This window comes from Oncorhynchus masou, chromosome 17 (assembly GCF_036934945.1).
Source record: "Oncorhynchus masou masou isolate Uvic2021 chromosome 17, UVic_Omas_1.1, whole genome shotgun sequence".
NCBI lineage: Eukaryota > Metazoa > Chordata > Actinopteri > Salmoniformes > Salmonidae > Oncorhynchus > Oncorhynchus masou.
The window spans coordinates 40,924,213-40,944,310 of NC_088228.1; the positions used below are offsets into that span (position 1 = coordinate 40,924,213).

General features: G+C 46.8%; 1 protein-coding gene across 1 annotated transcript; it reads right to left on the reverse strand.

Moving 5' to 3' along the window:
- Positions 1 to 11,124: 11,124 nt before the first annotated feature.
- LOC135558225 (microtubule-associated protein 6 homolog) lies at positions 11,125 to 18,952 on the reverse strand. The gene is made up of 3 exons (XM_064991951.1): positions 18,243 to 18,952; positions 17,012 to 17,327; positions 11,125 to 11,935 (listed from the first exon to the last, which is right to left on the reverse strand). The coding sequence occupies exons 1-3, from the start codon at positions 18,770 to 18,772 to the stop codon at positions 11,858 to 11,860; spliced, it is 924 nt and encodes a 307-aa protein (XP_064848023.1). The 5' UTR covers positions 18,773 to 18,952; the 3' UTR covers positions 11,125 to 11,857.
- Positions 18,953 to 20,098: the final 1,146 nt, after the last annotated feature.

Sequence of the window (20,098 nt, forward strand, 5' to 3'; positions counted from 1 at the left end):
TAGTGTCTGTCTGACAGTCACAGGGAGGAGAGACCTACTGTACATCAGACCAGACGATGACTCCCCCCAATAACAGCCTCGGCCATTAAAGTAGTGTCTATCTGACAGTCACAGGGAGGAGAGACCTACTGTACATCAGACCAGACGATGACTCCCCCCAATAACAGCCTCGGCCATTAAAGTAGTGTCTATCTGACAGTCACAGGGAGGAGAGACCTACTGTACATCAGACCAGACGATGACTCCCCCCCCAATAACAGCCTCGGCCATTAAAGTAGTGTCTATCTGACAGTCACAGGGAGGAGAGACCTACTGTACATCAGACCAGACGATGACTCCCCCCCCAATAACAGCCTCGGCCATTAAAGTAGTGTCTATCTGACAGTCACAGGGAGGAGAGACCTACTGTACATCAGACCAGACGATGACTCCCCCCAATAACAGTCTCGGCCATTAAAGTAGTGTCTGTCTGACAGTCACAGGGAGGAGAGACCTACTGTACATCAGACCAGACGATGACTCCCCCAATAACAGCCTCGGCCATTAAAGTAGTGTCTATCTGACAGTCACAGGGAGGAGAGACCTACTGTACATCAGACCAGACGATGACTCCCCCCAATAACAGCCTCGGCCATTAAAGTAGTGTCTATCTGACAGTCACAGGGAGGAGAGACCTACTGTACATCAGACCAGACGATGACTCCCCCCAATAACAGCCTCGGCCATTAAAGTAGTGTCTGTCTGACAGTCACAGGGAGGAGAGACCTACTGTACATCAGACCAGACGATGACTCCCCCCAATAACAGTCTCGGCCATTAAAGTAGTGTCTGTCTGACAGTCACAGGGAGGAGAGACCTACTGTACATCAGACCAGACGATGACCCCCCCCAATAACAGCCTCGGCCATTAAAGTAGTGTCTGTCTGACAGTCACAGGGAGGAGAGACCTACTGTACATCAGACCAGACGATGACTCCCCCCCCAATAACAGTCTCGGCCATTAAAGTAGTGTCTGTCTGACAGTCACAGGGAGGAGAGACCTACTGTACATCAGACCAGACGATGACTCCCCCCAATAACAGCCTCGGCCATTAAAGTAGTGTCTGTCTGACAGTCACAGGGAGGAGAGACCTACTGTACATCAGACCAGACGATGACTCCCCCCAATAACAGTCTCGGCCATTAAAGTAGTGTCTGTCTGACAGTCACAGGGAGGAGAGACCTACTGTACATCAGACCAGACGATGACTCCCCCCAATAACAGCCTCGGCCATTAAAGTAGTGTCTGTCTGACAGTCACAGGGAGGAGAGACCTACTGTACATCAGACCAGACGATGACTCCCCCCCCCCAATAACAGTCTCGGCCATTAAAGTAGTGTCTGTCTGACAGTCACAGGGAGGAGAGACCTACTGTACATCAGACCAGACGATGACTCCCCCCAATAACAGCCTCGGCCATTAAAGTAGTGTCTGTCTGACAGTCACAGGGAGGAGAGACCTACTGTACATCAGACCAGACGATGACTCCCCCCAATAACAGTCTCGGCCATTAAAGTAGTGTCTGTCTGACAGTCACAGGGAGGAGAGACCTACTGTACATCAGACCAGACGATGACCCCCCCCCAATAACAGTCTCGGCCATTAAAGTAGTGTCTGTCTGACAGTCACAGGGAGGAGAGACCTACTGTACATCAGACCAGACGATGACTCCCCCCAATAACAGTCTCGGCCATTAAAGTAGTGTCTGTCTGACAGTCACAGGGAGGAGAGACCTACTGTACATCAGACCAGACGATGACTCCCCCCAATAACAGTCTCGGCCATTAAAGTAGTGTCTGTCTGACAGTCACAGGGAGGAGAGACCTACTGTACATCAGACCAGACGATGACTCCCCCCCCCAATAACAGTCTCGGCCATTAAAGTAGTGTCTGTCTGACAGTCACAGGGAGGAGAGACCTACTGTACATCAGACCAGACGATGACTCCCCCCAATAACAGTCTCGGCCATTAAAGTAGTGTCTGTCTGACAGTCACAGGGAGGAGAGACCTACTGTACATCAGACCAGACGATGACTCCCCCCCAATAACAGCCTCGGCCATTAAAGTAGTGTCTGTCTGACAGTCACAGGGAGGAGAGACCTACTGTACATCAGACCAGACGATGACCCCCCCCAATAACAGTCTCGGCCATTAAAGTAGTGTCTGTCTGACAGTCACAGGGAGGAGAGACCTACTGTACATCAGACCAGACGATGACATCAGACCAGACCCCCCCAATAACAGCCTCGGCCATTAAAGTAGTGTCTGTCTGACAGTCACAGGGAGGAGAGACCTACTGTACATCAGACCAGACGATGACTCCCCCCCAATAACAGTCTCGGCCATTAAAGTAGTGTCTGTCTGACAGTCACAGGGAGGAGAGACCTACTGTACATCAGACCAGACGATGACTCCCCCCCAATAACAGTCTCGGCCATTAAAGTAGTGTCTGTCTGACAGTCACAGGGAGGAGAGACCTACTGTACATCAGACCAGACGATGACTCCCCCCCCCAATAACAGTCTTAATACCATTAAAGTAGTGTCTGTCTGACAGTCACAGGGAGGAGAGACCTACTGTACATCAGACCAGACGATGACTCCCCCCCCAATAACAGCCTCGGCCATTAAAGTAGTGTCTGTCTGACAGTCACAGGGAGGAGAGACCTACTGTACATCAGACCAGACGATGACTCCCCCCAATAACAGCCTCGGCCATTAAAGTAGTGTCTGTCTGACAGTCACAGGGAGGAGAGACCTACTGTACATCAGACCAGACGATGACTCCCCCCAATAACAGCCTCGGCCATTAAAGTAGTGTCTGTCTGACAGTCACAGGGAGGAGAGACCTACTGTACATCAGACCAGACGATGACTCCCCCCAATAACAGTCTCGGCCATTAAAGTAGTGTCTATCTGACAGTCACAGGGAGGAGAGACCTACTGTACATCAGACCAGACGATGACCCCCCCCCAATAACAGTCTCGGCCATTAAAGTAGTGTCTGTCTGACAGTCACAGGGAGGTGAGACCTACTGTACATCAGACCAGACGATGACTCCCCCCAATAACAGCCTCGGCCATTAAAGTAGTGTCTGTCTGACAGTCACAGGGAGGAGAGACCTACTGTACATCAGACCAGACGATGACTCCCCCCAATAACAGCCTCGGCCATTAAAGTAGTGTCTGTCTGACAGTCACAGGGAGGAGAGACCTACTGTACATCAGACCAGACGATGACCCCCCCCAATAACAGTCTCGGCCATTAAAGTAGTGTCTGTCTGACAGTCACAGGGAGGAGAGACCTACTGTACATCAGACCAGACGATGACTCCCCCCCAATAACAGTCTCGGCCATTAAAGTAGTGTCTGTCTGACAGTCACAGGGAGGAGAGACCTACTGTACATCAGACCAGACGATGACTCCCCCCCCAATAACAGCCTCGGCCATTAAAGTAGTGTCTATCTGACAGTCACAGGGAGGAGAGACCTACTGTACATCAGACCAGACGATGACTCCCCCCCAATAACAGCCTCGGCCATTAAAGTAGTGTCTGTCTGACAGTCACAGGGAGGAGAGACCTACTGTACATCAGACCAGACGATGACCCCCCAATAACAGCCTCGGCCATTAAAGTAGTGTCTGTCTGACAGTCACAGGGAGGAGAGACCTACTGTACATCAGACCAGACGATGACTCCCCCCAATAACAGTCTCGGCCATTAAAGTAGTGTCTGTCTGACAGTCACAGGGAGGAGAGACCTACTGTACATCAGACCAGACGATGACACCCCCCAATAACAGTCTCGGCCATTAAAGTAGTGTCTGTCTGACAGTCACAGGGAGGAGAGACCTACTGTACATCAGACCAGACGATGACCCCCCCCCCAATAACAGCCTCGGCCATTAAAGTAGTGTCTGTCTGACAGTCACAGGGAGGAGAGACCTACTGTACATCAGACCAGACGATGACCCCCCCCCCAATAACAGCCTCGGCCATTAAAGTAGTGTCTGTCTGACAGTCACAGGGAGGAGAGACCTACTGTACATCAGACCAGACGATGACCCCCCCCCCAATAACAGCCTCGGCCATTAAAGTAGTGTCTGTCTGACAGTCACAGGGAGGAGAGACCTACTGTACATCAGACCAGACGATGACCCCCCCCCAATAACAGCCTCGGCCATTAAAGTAGTGTCTGTCTGACAGTCACAGGGAGGAGAGACCTACTGTACATCAGACCAGACGATGACTCCCCCCCCCAATAACAGTCTCGGCCATTAAAGTAGTGTCTATCTGACAGTCACAGGGAGGAGAGACCTACTGTACATCAGACCAGACGATGACTCCCCCCCAATAACAGTCTCGGCCATTAAAGTAGTGTCTGTCTGACAGTCACAGGGAGGAGAGACCTACTGTACATCAGACCAGACGATGACCCCCCCAATAACAGTCTCGGCCATTAAAGTAGTGTCTATCTGACAGTCACAGGGAGGAGAGACCTACTGTACATCAGACCAGACGATGACTCCCCCCCCAATAACAGTCTCGGCCATTAAAGTAGTGTCTGTCTGACAGTCACAGGGAGGAGAGACCTACTGTACATCAGACCAGACGATGACTCCCCCCAATAACAGTCTCGGCCATTAAAGTAGTGTCTGTCTGACAGTCACAGGGAGGAGAGACCTACTGTACATCAGACCAGACGATGACTCCCCCCAATAACAGCCTCGGCCATTAAAGTAGTGTCTGTCTGACAGTCACAGGGAGGAGAGACCTACTGTACATCAGACCAGACGATGACCCCCCAATAACAGTCTCGGCCATTAAAGTAGTGTCTGTCTGACAGTCACAGGGAGGAGAGACCTACTGTACATCAGACCAGACGATGACTCCCCCCAATAACAGTCTCGGCCATTAAAGTAGTGTCTGTCTGACAGTCACAGGGAGGAGAGACCTACTGTACATCAGACCAGACGATGACTCCCCCCCCAATAACAGTCTCGGCCATTAAAGTAGTGTCTGTCTGACAGTCACAGGGAGGAGAGACCTACTGTACATCAGACCAGACGATGACTCCCCCCCCAATAACAGTCTCGGCCATTAAAGTAGTGTCTGTCTGACAGTCACAGGGAGGAGAGACCTACTGTACATCAGACCAGACGATGACTCCCCCCCCAATAACAGCCTCGGCCATTAAAGTAGTGTCTGTCTGACAGTCACAGGGAGGAGAGACCTACTGTACATCAGACCAGACGATGACTCCCCCCCAATAACAGCCTCGGCCATTAAAGTAGTGTCTGTCTGACAGTCACAGGGAGGAGAGACCTACTGTACATCAGACCAGACGATGACTCCCCCAATAACAGTCTCGGCCATTAAAGTAGTGTCTGTCTGACAGTCACAGGGAGGAGAGACCTACTGTACATCAGACCAGACGATGACCCCCCCCAATAACAGTCTCGGCCATTAAAGTAGTGTCTGTCTGACAGTCACAGGGAGGAGAGACCTACTGTACATCAGACCAGACGATGACTCCCCCAATAACAGTCTCGGCCATTAAAGTAGTGTCTGTCTGACAGTCACAGGGAGGAGAGACCTACTGTACATCAGACCAGACGATGACTCCCCCCAATAACAGTCTCGGCCATTAAAGTAGTGTCTGTCTGACAGTCACAGGGAGGAGAGACCTACTGTACATCAGACCAGACGATGACTCCCCCCCCAATAACAGTCTCGGCCATTAAAGTAGTGTCTATCTGACAGTCACAGGGAGGAGAGACCTACTGTACATCAGACCAGACGATGACTCCCCCAATAACAGTCTCGGCCATTAAAGTAGTGTCTGTCTGACAGTCACAGGGAGGAGAGACCTACTGTACATCAGACCAGACGATGACTCCCCCCAATAACAGTCTCGGCCATTAAAGTAGTGTCTGTCTGACAGTCACAGGGAGGTGAGACCTACTGTACATCAGACCAGACGATGACTCCCCCCAATAACAGTCTCGGCCATTAAAGTAGTGTCTGTCTGACAGTCACAGGGAGGAGAGACCTACTGTACATCAGACCAGACGATGACTCCCCCCAATAACAGTCTCGGCCATTAAAGTAGTGTCTGTCTGACAGTCACAGGGAGGAGAGACCTACTGTACATCAGACCAGACGATGACTCCCCCCAATAACAGTCTCGGCCATTAAAGTAGTGTCTGTCTGACAGTCACAGGGAGGAGAGACCTACTGTACATCAGACCAGACGATGACTCCCCCAATAACAGTCTCGGCCATTAAAGTAGTGTCTATCTGACAGTCACAGGGAGGAGAGACCTACTGTACATCAGACCAGACGATGACTCCCCCCAATAACAGCCTCGGCCATTAAAGTAGTGTCTGTCTGACAGTCACAGGGAGGAGAGACCTACTGTACATCAGACCAGACGATGACTCCCCCCAATAACAGTCTCGGCCATTAAAGTAGTGTCTGTCTGACAGTCACAGGGAGGAGAGACCTACTGTACATCAGACCAGACGATGACTCCCCCAATAACAGTCTCGGCCATTAAAGTAGTGTCTGTCTGACAGTCACAGGGAGGAGAGACCTACTGTACATCAGACCAGACGATGACTCCCCCCAATAACAGCCTCGGCCATTAAAGTAGTGTCTGTCTGACAGTCACAGGGAGGAGAGACCTACTGTACATCAGACCAGACGATGACTCCCCCCAATAACAGCCTCGGCCATTAAAGTAGTGTCTGTCTGACAGTCACAGGGAGGAGAGACCTACTGTACATCAGACCAGACGATGACCCCCCCCAATAACAGTCTCGGCCATTAAAGTAGTGTCTGTCTGACAGTCACAGGGAGGAGAGACCTACTGTACATCAGACCAGACGATGACTCCCCCCAATAACAGTCTCGGCCATTAAAGTAGTGTCTGTCTGACAGTCACAGGGAGGAGAGACCTACTGTACATCAGACCAGACGATGACTCCCCCCCCAATAACAGTCTTAATACCATTGTACTCTTCTGGGAAACAGTGTTCTTTTCATTCAGTCAATTCAAGATTTAGAAATCAGAATGCAATTGGTTCAATTCTTTTCCATGAGGGATTTTAGACTCACAGATTATTTAAAAGAACTTGTCCTGAATTGACTGAGTTGAAATGGAACAGGGCCCAATTCTGACTGTTGTGTTTGTGTCGAGACTGTTCTCAAGTGTCACATATCAGCCTGGTCACAGATCTGTGTGTGTTTCAGCCGACTAAGCATGTATGCAATGACAACAATAGCCAGAGGAGTCGAGCTGAACATGCACATACAGATCTGGGACCAGGCTAGATGGATATGTCAATGAAGGAGTGCTATAACTTGAAGTGTTGGACAGTAGGGATGGAGGGGCCACGTCTGTGTGAGTCCAAGATTAGCGTTGTGTTTTTTACTTGGTCCACTCCCCTCTGGAGTAGGGTTGACCGTCAGTTGTTGGTAAAGTGTATTTGTAATGTTGTGTTTTCGATACAGTATGTATGTCCCTACCACTATGACTGTGTATTTGTGTACATTGTGTGTATGACTGACTCCAGTTTTTGTTTGTTCACTTCATATCAAGCCCCGCTACCAGCAAAGTCATTACTATGGTGTGTTAGAATGTGTTTGTGTGCATTATTTATGTTTTTTGTGTTAGTGTGTGTGTGTTGGGGTAAATGTGGTGTGAATAAGGGTGTACTGTGTACCTGTATACGAGAGTGAGAGAAAGTTAAGGTGAATTAATGAAAATATCTTTGAATATGATGCATTTTGGATGTTGTGTGTACATGGTTGTTGGTGGACATTTAGCTTGTGTAGGAGTGAAGATGATAGGTGTTATGTTTCAGTATGAATCTGGTAAGTGTGTGGTGTGCTCACTCTAAACTGAGTAGTCACCTTGCCCGTTTGACCAAACTTTATGTATTGTAGAAATAATATCAATTGACCATTATATTTTCATTTTCCAGTGCACACCAAAAATATGATCAATATTCTTGTATTAAAATGGAAAAGTTGTTTATAAAACGGTGGTTGTTTTTGAAGTGACTTAGCGTCTTGTTATCCCCCCTCCACCCCAGGATGCCCTATCCAGGTTCCCTCACTCCCTCTTCCTCCCTCCATCTCTCTTTCTCTGAGAGCTTCTTCACACTTTTCAAAAACTACAGTCGGCTACTCATATCACTCAAATGTACATCTCTCCCGCTTCCTCTGGAAGTAGAGCAGGACACTCGTCCGACCATTGCCGCCCTTGAAACAGGCCAGAGTAAACAGAATTGCTTCGTGGAGCCAACATTCCGACAGTATAAATGGTAATAGCAGAGCAATGTTTTTGAAACAGCTGAAATACATTGACTTTTTTAGCTGAAATTGCTGTAACAGCCCGTTCCATTCATTTTCTCATAATAATCCTATTTAGCGGATGCTGTAATCCAAAGTTCCATCCAGCTATGCATGTACATGATATCATACGGTTGGCCCGAGTTGGAATCAAACTCATAGCCAAGTGCCATGCTCTACCAACTGGGCCACATTTTCCCCCTCTCTCCTTTTAGCACAGCCTGTGTGATAGGGCAGCAGTAGATTTTGAGAGATTACAGGGTGCTGGACTGAGGAGGCTTTGGTGGGATGGTAGAATCAGATGGCAGTACTTTACATTCTCAGTGTGCCTCGCTCCCTTTTTTTATCCAAAAGGATGGCAAAGGATCTGGTTCATTGAGGGATTAAACTCTTAAGTAGTGGGGTTCTTTGACCCTCCAATATCACTTACTATTCTAGAAGACAGAAACACAGAGCCGCAGGTCACTGACAGAGCCCACCTTTGGATACATCAGAGGCAGTATTTTTTTAGATACCTAGGCAGGGATAGAGACAGCCAGGTTTCCGTGTACTAGCCAGAATGACCCGACATGCAGACATCAGAGAGAGCCATGTTTGTCAACAGATGCTCCCTGTTATCATATTCCGTGATGGCATCAGAGCTGTGTGACATCATATGGTCGTGTTCAGCATCCCTGACTGGCACACATTTGTTCCAATAGTGTTTTGCTCATTACTCTTAGATCAGGTTAATGTTAGTTAACTATACATTGAACAGTGGGTTAACTACCTTGTTCAGGGGCAGAACGACCACTTTTTACCTTGTCAGTGCGCGGATTTGATCTAGTAACCTTTCGGTTATTGGCCCAACGCTCAAACCACTAGGCTACCTGCTGCCCCAGATTAGATTGGGTTTGGTTTCTGTAAAATGTGGTTACTGTAAGGTTAGGGCTGGGACTGATCTGAAAAAGGAGTATCTGATCCTGTGTATAATTTCCAACAGGCTCCGTTAAACGAATACATTGAAAAAACAGGTACCGAATTCAGTCATACAATGTACGGTAGTATTATGTGTTGTTTCATTCTGTGGATCATGTTGATGGACCAGGGAAATTAGTCATTATTGCTTCCGATTGAGTTGCTGTGAGCATAGATTTTGTCATGAGCTGCTTGTGCAAAACCACACACACCTCATGGTGCTCCTCCACTGTTGTAAGATGTTACATAAAAGGGGAACAAAGAAAACATGGTGTGCCACTCGAGGGCTCCCGAGGGGCGCAGCAGTCTAAGGCGGTGCTCGAGGTGTCACTACATACCCTGGTTCTATCCTGGGCAGTATCACAGCCGGCCATGATTGGGAGTCCCGTAGGGTGGCGCACAATTGGCCCAGTGTCGTCCGGTTAGGGGAGGGGGAGGCCGTCATTGTAAATAATAATTTGTTCTTAACTGGCACATTAAATAGATTACCATTTTTTTTATCATCATCACACTTATGGAGATGTAGGCTGGTCTCTCAGCATGTTCACTCAGATTCAGCTCCATCACATCAAAGGTGTTATAGCACTCACATCACAATGTGTCTAACCCCCTCATGTTCACCCTGTTGGATAATGTGTCTAACCCCCTCATGTTCACCCTGTTGGATAATGTGTCTAACCCCCTCATGTTCACCCTGTTGGATAATGTGTCTAACCCCCTCATGTTCACCCTGTTGGATAATGTGTCTAACCCCCTCATGTTCACCCTGTTGGATAATGTGTCTAACCCCCTCATGTTCACCCTGTTGGATAATGTGTCTAACCCCCTCATGTTCACCCTGTTGGATAATGTGTCTAACCCCTCATGTTCACCCTGTTGGATAATGTGTCTAACCCCCTCATGTTCACCCTGTTGGATAATGTGTCTAACCCCCTCATGTTCACCCTGTTGGATAATGTGTCTAACCCCCTCATGTTCACCCTGTTGGATAATGTGTCTAACCCCCTCATGTTCACCCTGTTGGATAATGTGTCTAACCCCCTCATGTTCACCCTGTTGGATAATGTGTCTAACCCCCTCATGTTCACCCTGTTGGATAATGTGTCTAACCCCCTCATGTTCACCCTGTTGGATAATGTGTCTAACCCCCTCATGTTCACCCTGTTGGATAATGTGTCTAACCCCCTCATGTTCACCCTGTTGGATAATGTGTCTAACCCCCCCTCATGTTCACCCTGTTGGATAATGTGTCTAACCCCCTCATGTTCACCCTGTTGGATAATGTGTCTAACCCCCTCATGTTCACCCTGTTGGATAATGTGTCTAACCCCCTCATGTTCACCCTGTTGGATAATGTGTCTAACCCCCTCATGTTCACCCTGTTGGATGTTGGTTCACCCCGTTAAGAATGAATCTGGTTTGTATTCATAAGGCATCTCCAGAGTAGGAGTGCGGATCTGTTTTGAGATGAAGGTGAGAGATTATATGGGGATCCCAGATCAGCACTTCTACTCTGATGCTTTATGAATAGAGCTCCTGATCAACAGTTCATCATATAGATACTGTAGATATAACATGGTGATCTGTTTTGAGATGAAGGTGAGAGAGATTATATGGGGATCCCAGATCAGCACTTCTACTCTGATGCTTTATGAATAGAGCTCCTGATCAACAGTTCATCATATAGATACTGTAGATATAACATGGGTGTAGCAGAGACATCACATCAATTGGACAAACAGAAGGTAAGAACCTAATATTCTTTTATTGTAATATACTGTACATTCTATCATATTTAACTTTTTATTTTCTGAAGCAGATGTACAAAATGGACGTATACACCAGAAACAGCTATTTTCTCAACAGTTGCCTACCAGTAATTGAATAGAAATGAAATAAATATTTTTTGTTTGTTTCCGTTAACAAAAATCAACACCCTTTCTGGACAAAGTGTAGTGTGAGCATACATTTCTTGTCATTTCAATAGATCCAACAGTATGTACAAAAATGATTTATTAACTTAAATCATTCCAAGTCAACAGGTGCACACACATACACACAAACATACCTGTACACACAGTACACACCTGTACATACAGTACACACAAACACACCTGTACACACAGACACACCTGTACATACAGTACACACAAACACACCTGTACACACAAACACACCTCACAGAGCAGCCGTGTTCTCTTGGAGTGTCCAACGGCAAAAAAGCCTGATTTCAAACTAGTTTGTTTCATGCAAATGACATTTTCATAGCAATAGAACAGAATTGTAAAATGATTTATCTTGTTTTATGACATCTCGTTTCTCATTCACTCTCATCTCTGATTTACTATACTGGACGGTAAGCTAACTTTTCCTTTCTGGTTACATTGAGAAGATGTACATTCCCTTGCATAGATTTTGTTATAGTGTGGAATGGACAGAGAACATTCCCTAACTGGTTCTTTGGACTCCCCGTAACCAGTAGAATGATTTGGAGAGTCTGTCATATGTTGAAGATTCTGGATCCGCTTTGAAAAACCGCAGAGGGGTTGGGAGAGAGCTTAGTCCTAACCAACTGCTCCTGCAAAAAGACAAACAACACATGGGTTATTCAAAGATGATCACAAGCAATGCAAGTCTGGTGCTGTTCAGATAGGATATGTGATATACACTCAGAGGCCAGTTTATTAGGTACACCACCCTGTTCACGAAAATGGTTCGCTCGTACAGACAGTGAGTCATGTGGCCATGGCTTGCTACATAAAGCAGGCAGACTGGCATAGAGGCATTCAGTTACTGTTCCATTGTGCATTAGAATAGGCCAAACTAATTACTTAAGCAACTTTGAGTGGTTCCACCCGTTAGCTAAAAACAACAAAAAGCGGCTCCAGTGGGCATCACCAACACTGGACAACTGAGGAGTGGAAAGACATGGCCTGGTCCAATGAATCCCAGTTCCTGTTGGGTCATGCTGACGGCAGGGTCAGGATTTGGTGTAAGCAGCATGACTCCTTGGCCCCATTCTGCCTGGTGTCAACGGTACAGGCTGGTGGTGGTATCCTGGTGTCAACGGTACAGGCTGGTGGTGGTGGTGTCCTGGTGTCAACGGTACAGGCTGGTGGTGGTGGTGTCCTGGTGTCAACGGTACAGGCTGGTGGTGGTGGTGTCCTGGTTTCAACGGTACAGGCTGGTGGTGGTGGTGTCCTGGTGTCAACGGTACAGGCTGGTGGTGGTGGTGTCCTGGTGTCAACGGTACAGGCTGGTGGTGGTGGTGTCCTGGTGTCAACGGTACAGGCTGGTGGTGGTGGTGTCCTGGTGTCAATGGTACAGGCTGGTGGTGGTGGTGTCCTGGTGTCAACGGTACAGGCTGGTGGTGGTGGTCAGCGGAACAGGCTGGTGGTGGTTGTGTCCTGTCCTGGTGTCAACGGTACAGGCTGGTGGTGGTTGTTGTGTAATATTGTTGGGAATGTTTTCCTGGCACACATTAGGTCCCTTGACACCAATTCAGAAATGGTTCAACACCCCAAAGAATTCAGGCTGTTCTGGGGGCAAAGTGGGGTCCGGCCGGTACTAGATGGGTGTACCAAATAAACTGGGCACTGATGGTACGATAATATGAGAGGTGACTTGTTTGGTTGTGCAGTCATAGTGCATCAGCCCTCCTGTCAGTGGACTGGTAGACATAATTAATCACAGCAAATGCTACTGATGCTACTTTCTGAAAGAACATCCAGCCGGAACCAACATGAATGAAACATCACTCAACCCTGAAATGAAGTATGCATGCTGCATCCATCAAGTAGCGTGTTCCAGGCTTGATGTGATGATTAGATATGGATCTGCCTGTTCCAATGCAGCTGGCTAGTAGTGGTACAATGGCCAAACGGAAGGTTTGTTTGGCAGAGTCGTAGTCTGTGGTCTCAGTAGCAGTCTCTTCAGCCAATGACAAATAGGATACGACTACTACTGTATTTGCTGGATGTGAGGCTGTGTCTGTACTTGAAATTTGTCAAACTGCAGCTTCGAAAAAAGTGTGTGTGTGTGTGTGCTTCAGTCTGTTTGCATATGTGTTTGTGTATCTGTGTATATGTTCACCTCCTCCCACACACACTCTTTTCCACTCAGTACAGCAGCCAGGTCTGCCTCTCTCCTAAATGAGATTCACGCTGAAATGACTGCAAGCCACTGCATCGCATCGCACTGGCAAAATGGAACATAATCCATCACTTTATCGCTCTCTCTTCCTCTCACCCTTTCCATCCCTCACTCTCTGTTTTTGTCTCCCTCCCTCCCTTGATATAAACCTGCTGGTTTGACTCATGACAGTGGCTGTTGTCAGACACATCGTGGGAAAAGGGAAAAGTTCAACCGAACAGGAAAGAGAGAAAAAAGAGGAGCGTGACTGGAGGGAGGGTGAAAGGAGAGATGACGAGAGAGAGGAAAGGGTGCAAAGGGAGGTGATTTGCAGGATGCTTTGTGCACAGTTTGATCCTCTTTTGTAAACCACATCCCCATTTCTCCCCTGTTTATCTGTTTCGGTACAAAGTGGGAGAAAACTCTTTATATCACATTTAAAAGCTCAGGCAATGTTCTCCACCAGTGCTAGAAACAAGACTCTTAATGTCTCATGGGAGAAAACACTCAGTAGACGCATTGATGGGAACAGAATATTATGTCTACGTGTTTACCAGAAACATTCATGGAGCACTCAGAAAGCTTGCATGTGTTTCAGAAATAAATGGCTTGTCGCCTCTTTCTTAACTGTAAGGGTACTGCTAATTTGAAAAAAAAAAATATATATACATTTTTAATCACTCCCTCCCTCTCATAATCAAGTCTATTGATTTTGGTTCCAGAAGCATAATGAGGACGACAGTATTAATTCCCTTGATGGGGGGGTGAATGCTATGAAAGCGGATCAACTTCTCAGAGGTTGATCAGCACACACTGTAATGGTACTAACCGCTCACTATCTGTATGCATGGCTCTGTGCACTATGCTCTAGTGTTGCCCACTTCCCCGGGTAAATGTTACACAGCTGTGCTTTTGTCTATCCATGACCTTGACGAGTCAATGAAAAATGTTTCCATTGACCCATCATGTCGATGGACAATACCCTGAGGTGTGTGTGTGTGTGTGGGTGGTCAGAGAGCTTAGTGGGTTGGGGTGTCAATAATGACTTGGCAGTGTGTGGGGCTGGACCGGATTGTTTAATATAGATCCAATGGCTTTTGCGTCGTGTTGGCAGATCGCTCGGTGACCGATTAAAAACGATGGAGCACTAGGTCATTGTTTGGGGTTAGAGGGGAGGTATTACTGAAGTAGAAGTTGATTGATGGGTTAGGGGGTGTACAGACAGAGGGTCCAATATGATGACAATAGCCTGTAGTTGGTATCTGATGTCTACTTTTCTGGGCAAGTGACGGGGTTAAATCCTCTGCACCCAATTTGTACAACAGCTCTTACATCGTAGCCTACTGTGGTGTTGTAGCTTTCCCTGCATGGACCCTGAACACACACACATCTCACCCTGTTTTCTGGGCCATGGTTATTAATAGACTATGACCTACAGATGACATGTCTCATATTAAATCCTGTGGCCTGTCAAACACTGTTGTAAAACAGCAACATTTTCTCTCAGCCTCATGGCAAAATGTGGAGAACAGCATGAGATTAGCTATAAAACTGCAAATTTTTCTCTTTGCCCCATGGCAAAATGTGTAGAATTGCAGGAAGTTAGCTGTTTTGTCTGGCTACGCTACTGCTACAACAGAAAGACTATACACTAAAACATGTTCTCCCATGTGATTGGCCAAAAATGTTTATTTCAACTTGTTATTAAATTGACAACTGAAACATTCCTAGCAAGCAGTGTGCAGGAGTTTCTTCTCTAATCTCTCTGGCATAGATGACAACGAGTGAAAGCGGAAAAGCCGAGTAAGTCCAGGCCAGCCCGGCCCGTTCTCCCCTACTCTCCGCTGGCAGATGGCACAGGGGAGCGTGGGCGGGGGGGTGGCACTAAACCCCTGGAGATTCCCCAAAGAGCTCCACTCCCTGTCACGCTAGGATCAAAACAGGAGAAGAGTTATAGTACTGCTCTTTCTCTCTCTGTCTATATGCATTTCAATCTCTGTCCGTCCCCCCACTCCCTCCCTCTCTCCACACCTGAACCCACTTTGACACACCATCTCAGTGATTGAGTCTCCATATCCAACTGACCAGATGTCTGAATATGATTGACTTTCTTTTCTCCTCATGTAATGCCTGTTCTAACCAGGTCAATGTCATAAGCCTGGCCGTGTTCGGGTGTTACATAATCATTCGAAACAGCTGGGTCACTTTGAGCAGATTTAGGACGGGATGCTGCAGCACCTAATTTACTCCCCTTGACTGCAATGTATTGAGAAAAACATTAGCTACTGTGACATTTTACCTTTCTGCAAAAACGTCTCAGGATGACCTTTTCAGGCTAATAATGGGCTGCTCTTAGAGATGCCTCCGCTCCACTGGGAACACCTGGTATCTAGCTGGAACAATAGCTATATCCCAAACCCTTATCCTATGTTCCCCATCCAGTGTCTATGTCTTTCACGTGCCTTTACCTTTTCAGGCTAATAATGGGCTGCTCTTAGAGATGCCTCCGCTCCACTGGGAACACCTGGTATCTAGCTGGAACAATAGCTATATCCCAAACCCTTATCCTATGTTCCCCATCCAGTGTCTATGTCTTTCACGTGCCTTTACCTTTTCAGGCTAATAATGGGCTGCTCTTAGAGATGCCTCCGCTCCACTGGGAACACCTGGTATCTAGCTGGAACAATAGCTATATCCCAAACCCATATCCTATGTTCCCCATCCAGTGTCTATGTCTTTCACGTGCCTTTACCTTTTCAGGCTAATAATGGGCTGCTCTTAGAGATGCCTCCGCTCCACTGGGAACACCTGGTATCTAGCTGGAACAATAGCTATATCCCAAACCCATATCCTATGTTCCCCATCCAGTGTCTATGTCTTTCACGTGCCTTTACCTTTTCAGGCTAATAATGGGCTGCTCTTAGAGATGCCTCCGCTCCACTGGGAACACCTGGTATCTAGCTGGAACAATAGCTATATCCCAAACCCATATCCTATGTTCCCCATCCAGTGTCTATGTCTTTCACGTGCCTTTACCTTTTCAGGCTAATAATGGGCTGCTCTTAGAGATGCCTCCGCTCCACTGGGAACACCTGGTATCTAGCTGGAACAATAGCTATATCCCAAACCCATATCCTATGTTCCCCATCCAGTGTCTATGTCTTTCACGTGCCTTTACCTTTTCAGGCTAATAATGGGCTGCTCTTAGAGATGCCTCCGCTCCACTGGGAACACCTGGTATCTAGCTGGAACAATAGCTATATCCCAAACCCATATCCTATGTTCCCCATCCAGTGTCTATGTCTTTCACGTGCCTTTACCTTTTCAGGCTAATAATGGGCTGCTCTTAGAGATGCCTCCGCTCCACTGGGAACACCTGGTACCTAGCTGGAACAATAGCTATATCCCAAACCCTTATCCTATGTTCCCCATCCAGTGTCTATGTCTTTCACGTGCCTTTACCTTTGGCCAGAAATAGTACTATCTAAGGAATAGGACATCACAAAAACAGGAGTCCTCTAACCTCTCCCATGGTTCCTATACTGATGTCAGGTCTCTCTGGCAGGCTGCTCTGCTGGAGGCCGGCGGTGGTGGTGATAGGGGTGTTTTGGGGGACGGTGGGGGTCAGCAGGTCAGCAGTGGAGGTGCTGGGAGTATGGTCCCTCTGGTGAAGCTCTGTGTGTCTGAAAGCCTCTCCGCCTCCGTTGTAGGCGGCTTGGTAGCTGGTCTCATTAGGGAGGTGGGAGACCCCCGATCCGGGACTGGCATACGGGGCAGGGGGGCGTTGTTTCCTGGTGGTCTTGGCTGGTCTTGCCCCCGTCCACGGCCTGTACTCCTGTCTACGAGGAGGAGAGGATGGAAGGGTAAGAGCGAGCGCTCACGGTCTGCAAAAGTAGTTTTATTTTACAAACACTGCAAACGTTTTGTCCTTTAGCTTTTTGCTCTTTGTACTGTTTATTTAACATAGAACATTTAGCTATGAACCAACCAAATGATGAAGGAACCAATCAGAGAGCAAGGTAAGGCCCAATGACATAGGCTTATCATTGAATGGTAATGACATGATTGGGGCTACAGCAGAGTGGGTAGAGGGGCTCAGTTGGGTTCTGTTAATGGGGCATCTAGGGGAATGAGGCTGGGGTCATGCTGTCATCGAATAAAACAGACAACAGTATTATTCAAAGGTAGCTGCCGCATCGGATGATCATTACATCAGGATCTCAGGCAGAATAGCTTCAACTTGTTTTTTAATGGACTTAAAAATAAAAATAAAGTGTGTCCAACAAGGGGGGGGGGTATAACAAGTGTGTGAGTTTATGAATAATCGAAAGCGTTTTGCTGTGTTTCTACTTCAGCAGCAGCCAACTTTACAGATTAAAGCTATTGATTATTTCTGTAGCATGACACTTAATGTATCCAATTTCTTTCGCGCAAACACACACACACACACACACACATAAAGACCTAGCCTGATAGCAATTTCCGTTGAGACGGGTATTACATGATTATGCATACTGCAGATTAGATTCAGGACAATGCCCCACTGTACATAATCCATCCAAATGATTTAACGAATTTCAGCGCGTGCATCATTAGCTAATAAAATAAAGCAAACTTGAAGCACACGAATGGAATCGTTAGGTTTGAGCGCAATGGGTTGTCAATGTTTTTTTTAGTGAGTGAAGAGCTCCAGGTGCTGAAATGAAAGAAACACAGCGGTTCTGAAAGAACATGGTCAGAGTGATGGAACCTACCTGTAAGAGCTTTTGGCTGTTGCCGTCCCCTGCTCCCCCCACCTCTGTCTGCCCCGCTCCTCTCTCTCCCGCATGTCTCCTCTCGTCTGGCTCGCATTGGGGTTACTGTTCACGGAGCTATCCGAACCAACTTCACCCCCTTTTCCGACATTGCTGATCCAGGGAAAATTCTCCTTCTTCGGAATAGGCCAGGGTTTGTAATCCTGCTTGTACTGGGTGACAGTGGAGAAAGGCACACCGGTTTGTTGGTAGTCATCCTGGGGTTTGAAGTTGGGCTCCCTCCGGCCCCTCAATGACCTCTGGGTCCCCGGGGCATCTCCCGGTGTCTGGGGGGATCCGCGATGTTCCGTGGTGGAATAGTTGTGCCTCAGAACCCGGTCCGTCGGTACCTGCCTGGTGACAGATTGTACCTCTTGGTCGGTGATGTCCGAGTAGTTCTGTATGGTCAGTGGCACTGAAAGATCGGATTTATCAAACTGGTTCCAGAATCGAGCCAGACAGCACACTCTGCTTATGCACGGCCAAGCCATGGCGATTTGGTTCGAATAAAAAAAATAGGCTAATCAACGAAAAGGGGGAAAAAAGAAAATAAGGAAAATTGCAAAAAAAATAGATAAATATATTTATCAAACGTTAGCTACATTCAGAAGTGCCGCCGTGTGTATGCGCCCATTCCTGCAAACCTTCGCCAGCGTGCTGTCTCCACGCCACCGCTCTGGAATGCCAAGATGGGAGCGGAGCCGCTCGTACGCTGTCATTGCACATTCTTCTCACGTGGTACTGAAGGCTTCGAGTTGATGCAGAGAAATCTATAGCAAATGATTCATCTGAAGTCCAACAGAGAGAAAAGCTTTGCGATTGCTATTCAGGTCAAGTTATTCCATTACAAATTCAGCAAGAATATGTTATTTTCTGTCATTCCAAAACTGCATCAAACATAATGGGCCCATCATGCACAACCCATTATTAGCCAAGTAATCAAACTCATGGTAGCCTATGCTCTCTGAACATAAATCTGAAACTGACAATTAGGCTGAGGCTATATGGTCTAAACTTGAAGTATAAAAATAATCATTGAGAGGTCAATCACATCATGGCTCTGACAAGGCTTTAGAAGGAGTAATTGCAGTCATCTGCTTTTGTGTGAAACCCTCCACATGGCTGCCACGAGACAGCTCTTGCTCATGTTGCCTCTGGTCACCACAGGTAAATAAACTGTTGGCTCTATACTCCGGCTGTTGTCATATTTTCCCAGGTAAACGCATTCATGTAATAAACCAGGGAAGCTTGAAGATCCAGTCAATTAACCAATTATACTAAACAAAAATATAAACGCATTCATGTAATAAACCAGGGAAGCTTGAAGATCCAGTCAATTAACCAATTATACTAAACAAAAATATAAACGCATTCATGTAATAAACCAGGGAAGCTTGAAGATCCAGTCAATTAACCAATTATACTAAACAAAAATATAAACGCATTCATGTAATAAACCAGGGAAGCTTGAAGATCCAGTCAATTAACCAATTATACTAAACAAAAATATAAACGCATTCATGTAATAAACCAGGGAAGCTTGAAGATCCAGTCAATTAACCAATTATACTAAACAAAAATATAAACACATTCATGTAATAAACCAGGGAAGCTTGAAGATCCAGTCAATTAACCAATTATACTAAACAAAAAATATAAACGCATTCATGTAATAAACCAGGGAAGCTTGAAGATCCAGTCAATTAACCAATTATACTAAACAAAAATATAAACGCATTCATGTAATAAACCAGGGAAGCTTGAAGATCCAGTCAATTAACCAATTATACTAAACAAAAATATAATTGCATTCATGT

Coding starts and splice junctions, on each gene's coding strand:
- LOC135558225 (XM_064991951.1), bottom strand. CDS start 18,772: ATGGCTTGGCCGTGCATAAGCAGAGTGTGCTGTCTGGCTCGATTCTGG. Junction 17,328..18,242: donor ACAGCCAAAAGCTCTTACAG/GTAGGTTCCATC, acceptor TCCTCCTCGTAG/ACAGGAGTACAGGCCGTGGA. Junction 11,936..17,011: donor GTATAGGAACCATGGGAGAG/GTTAGAGGACTC, acceptor GTCTTTTTGCAG/GAGCAGTTGGTTAGGACTAA.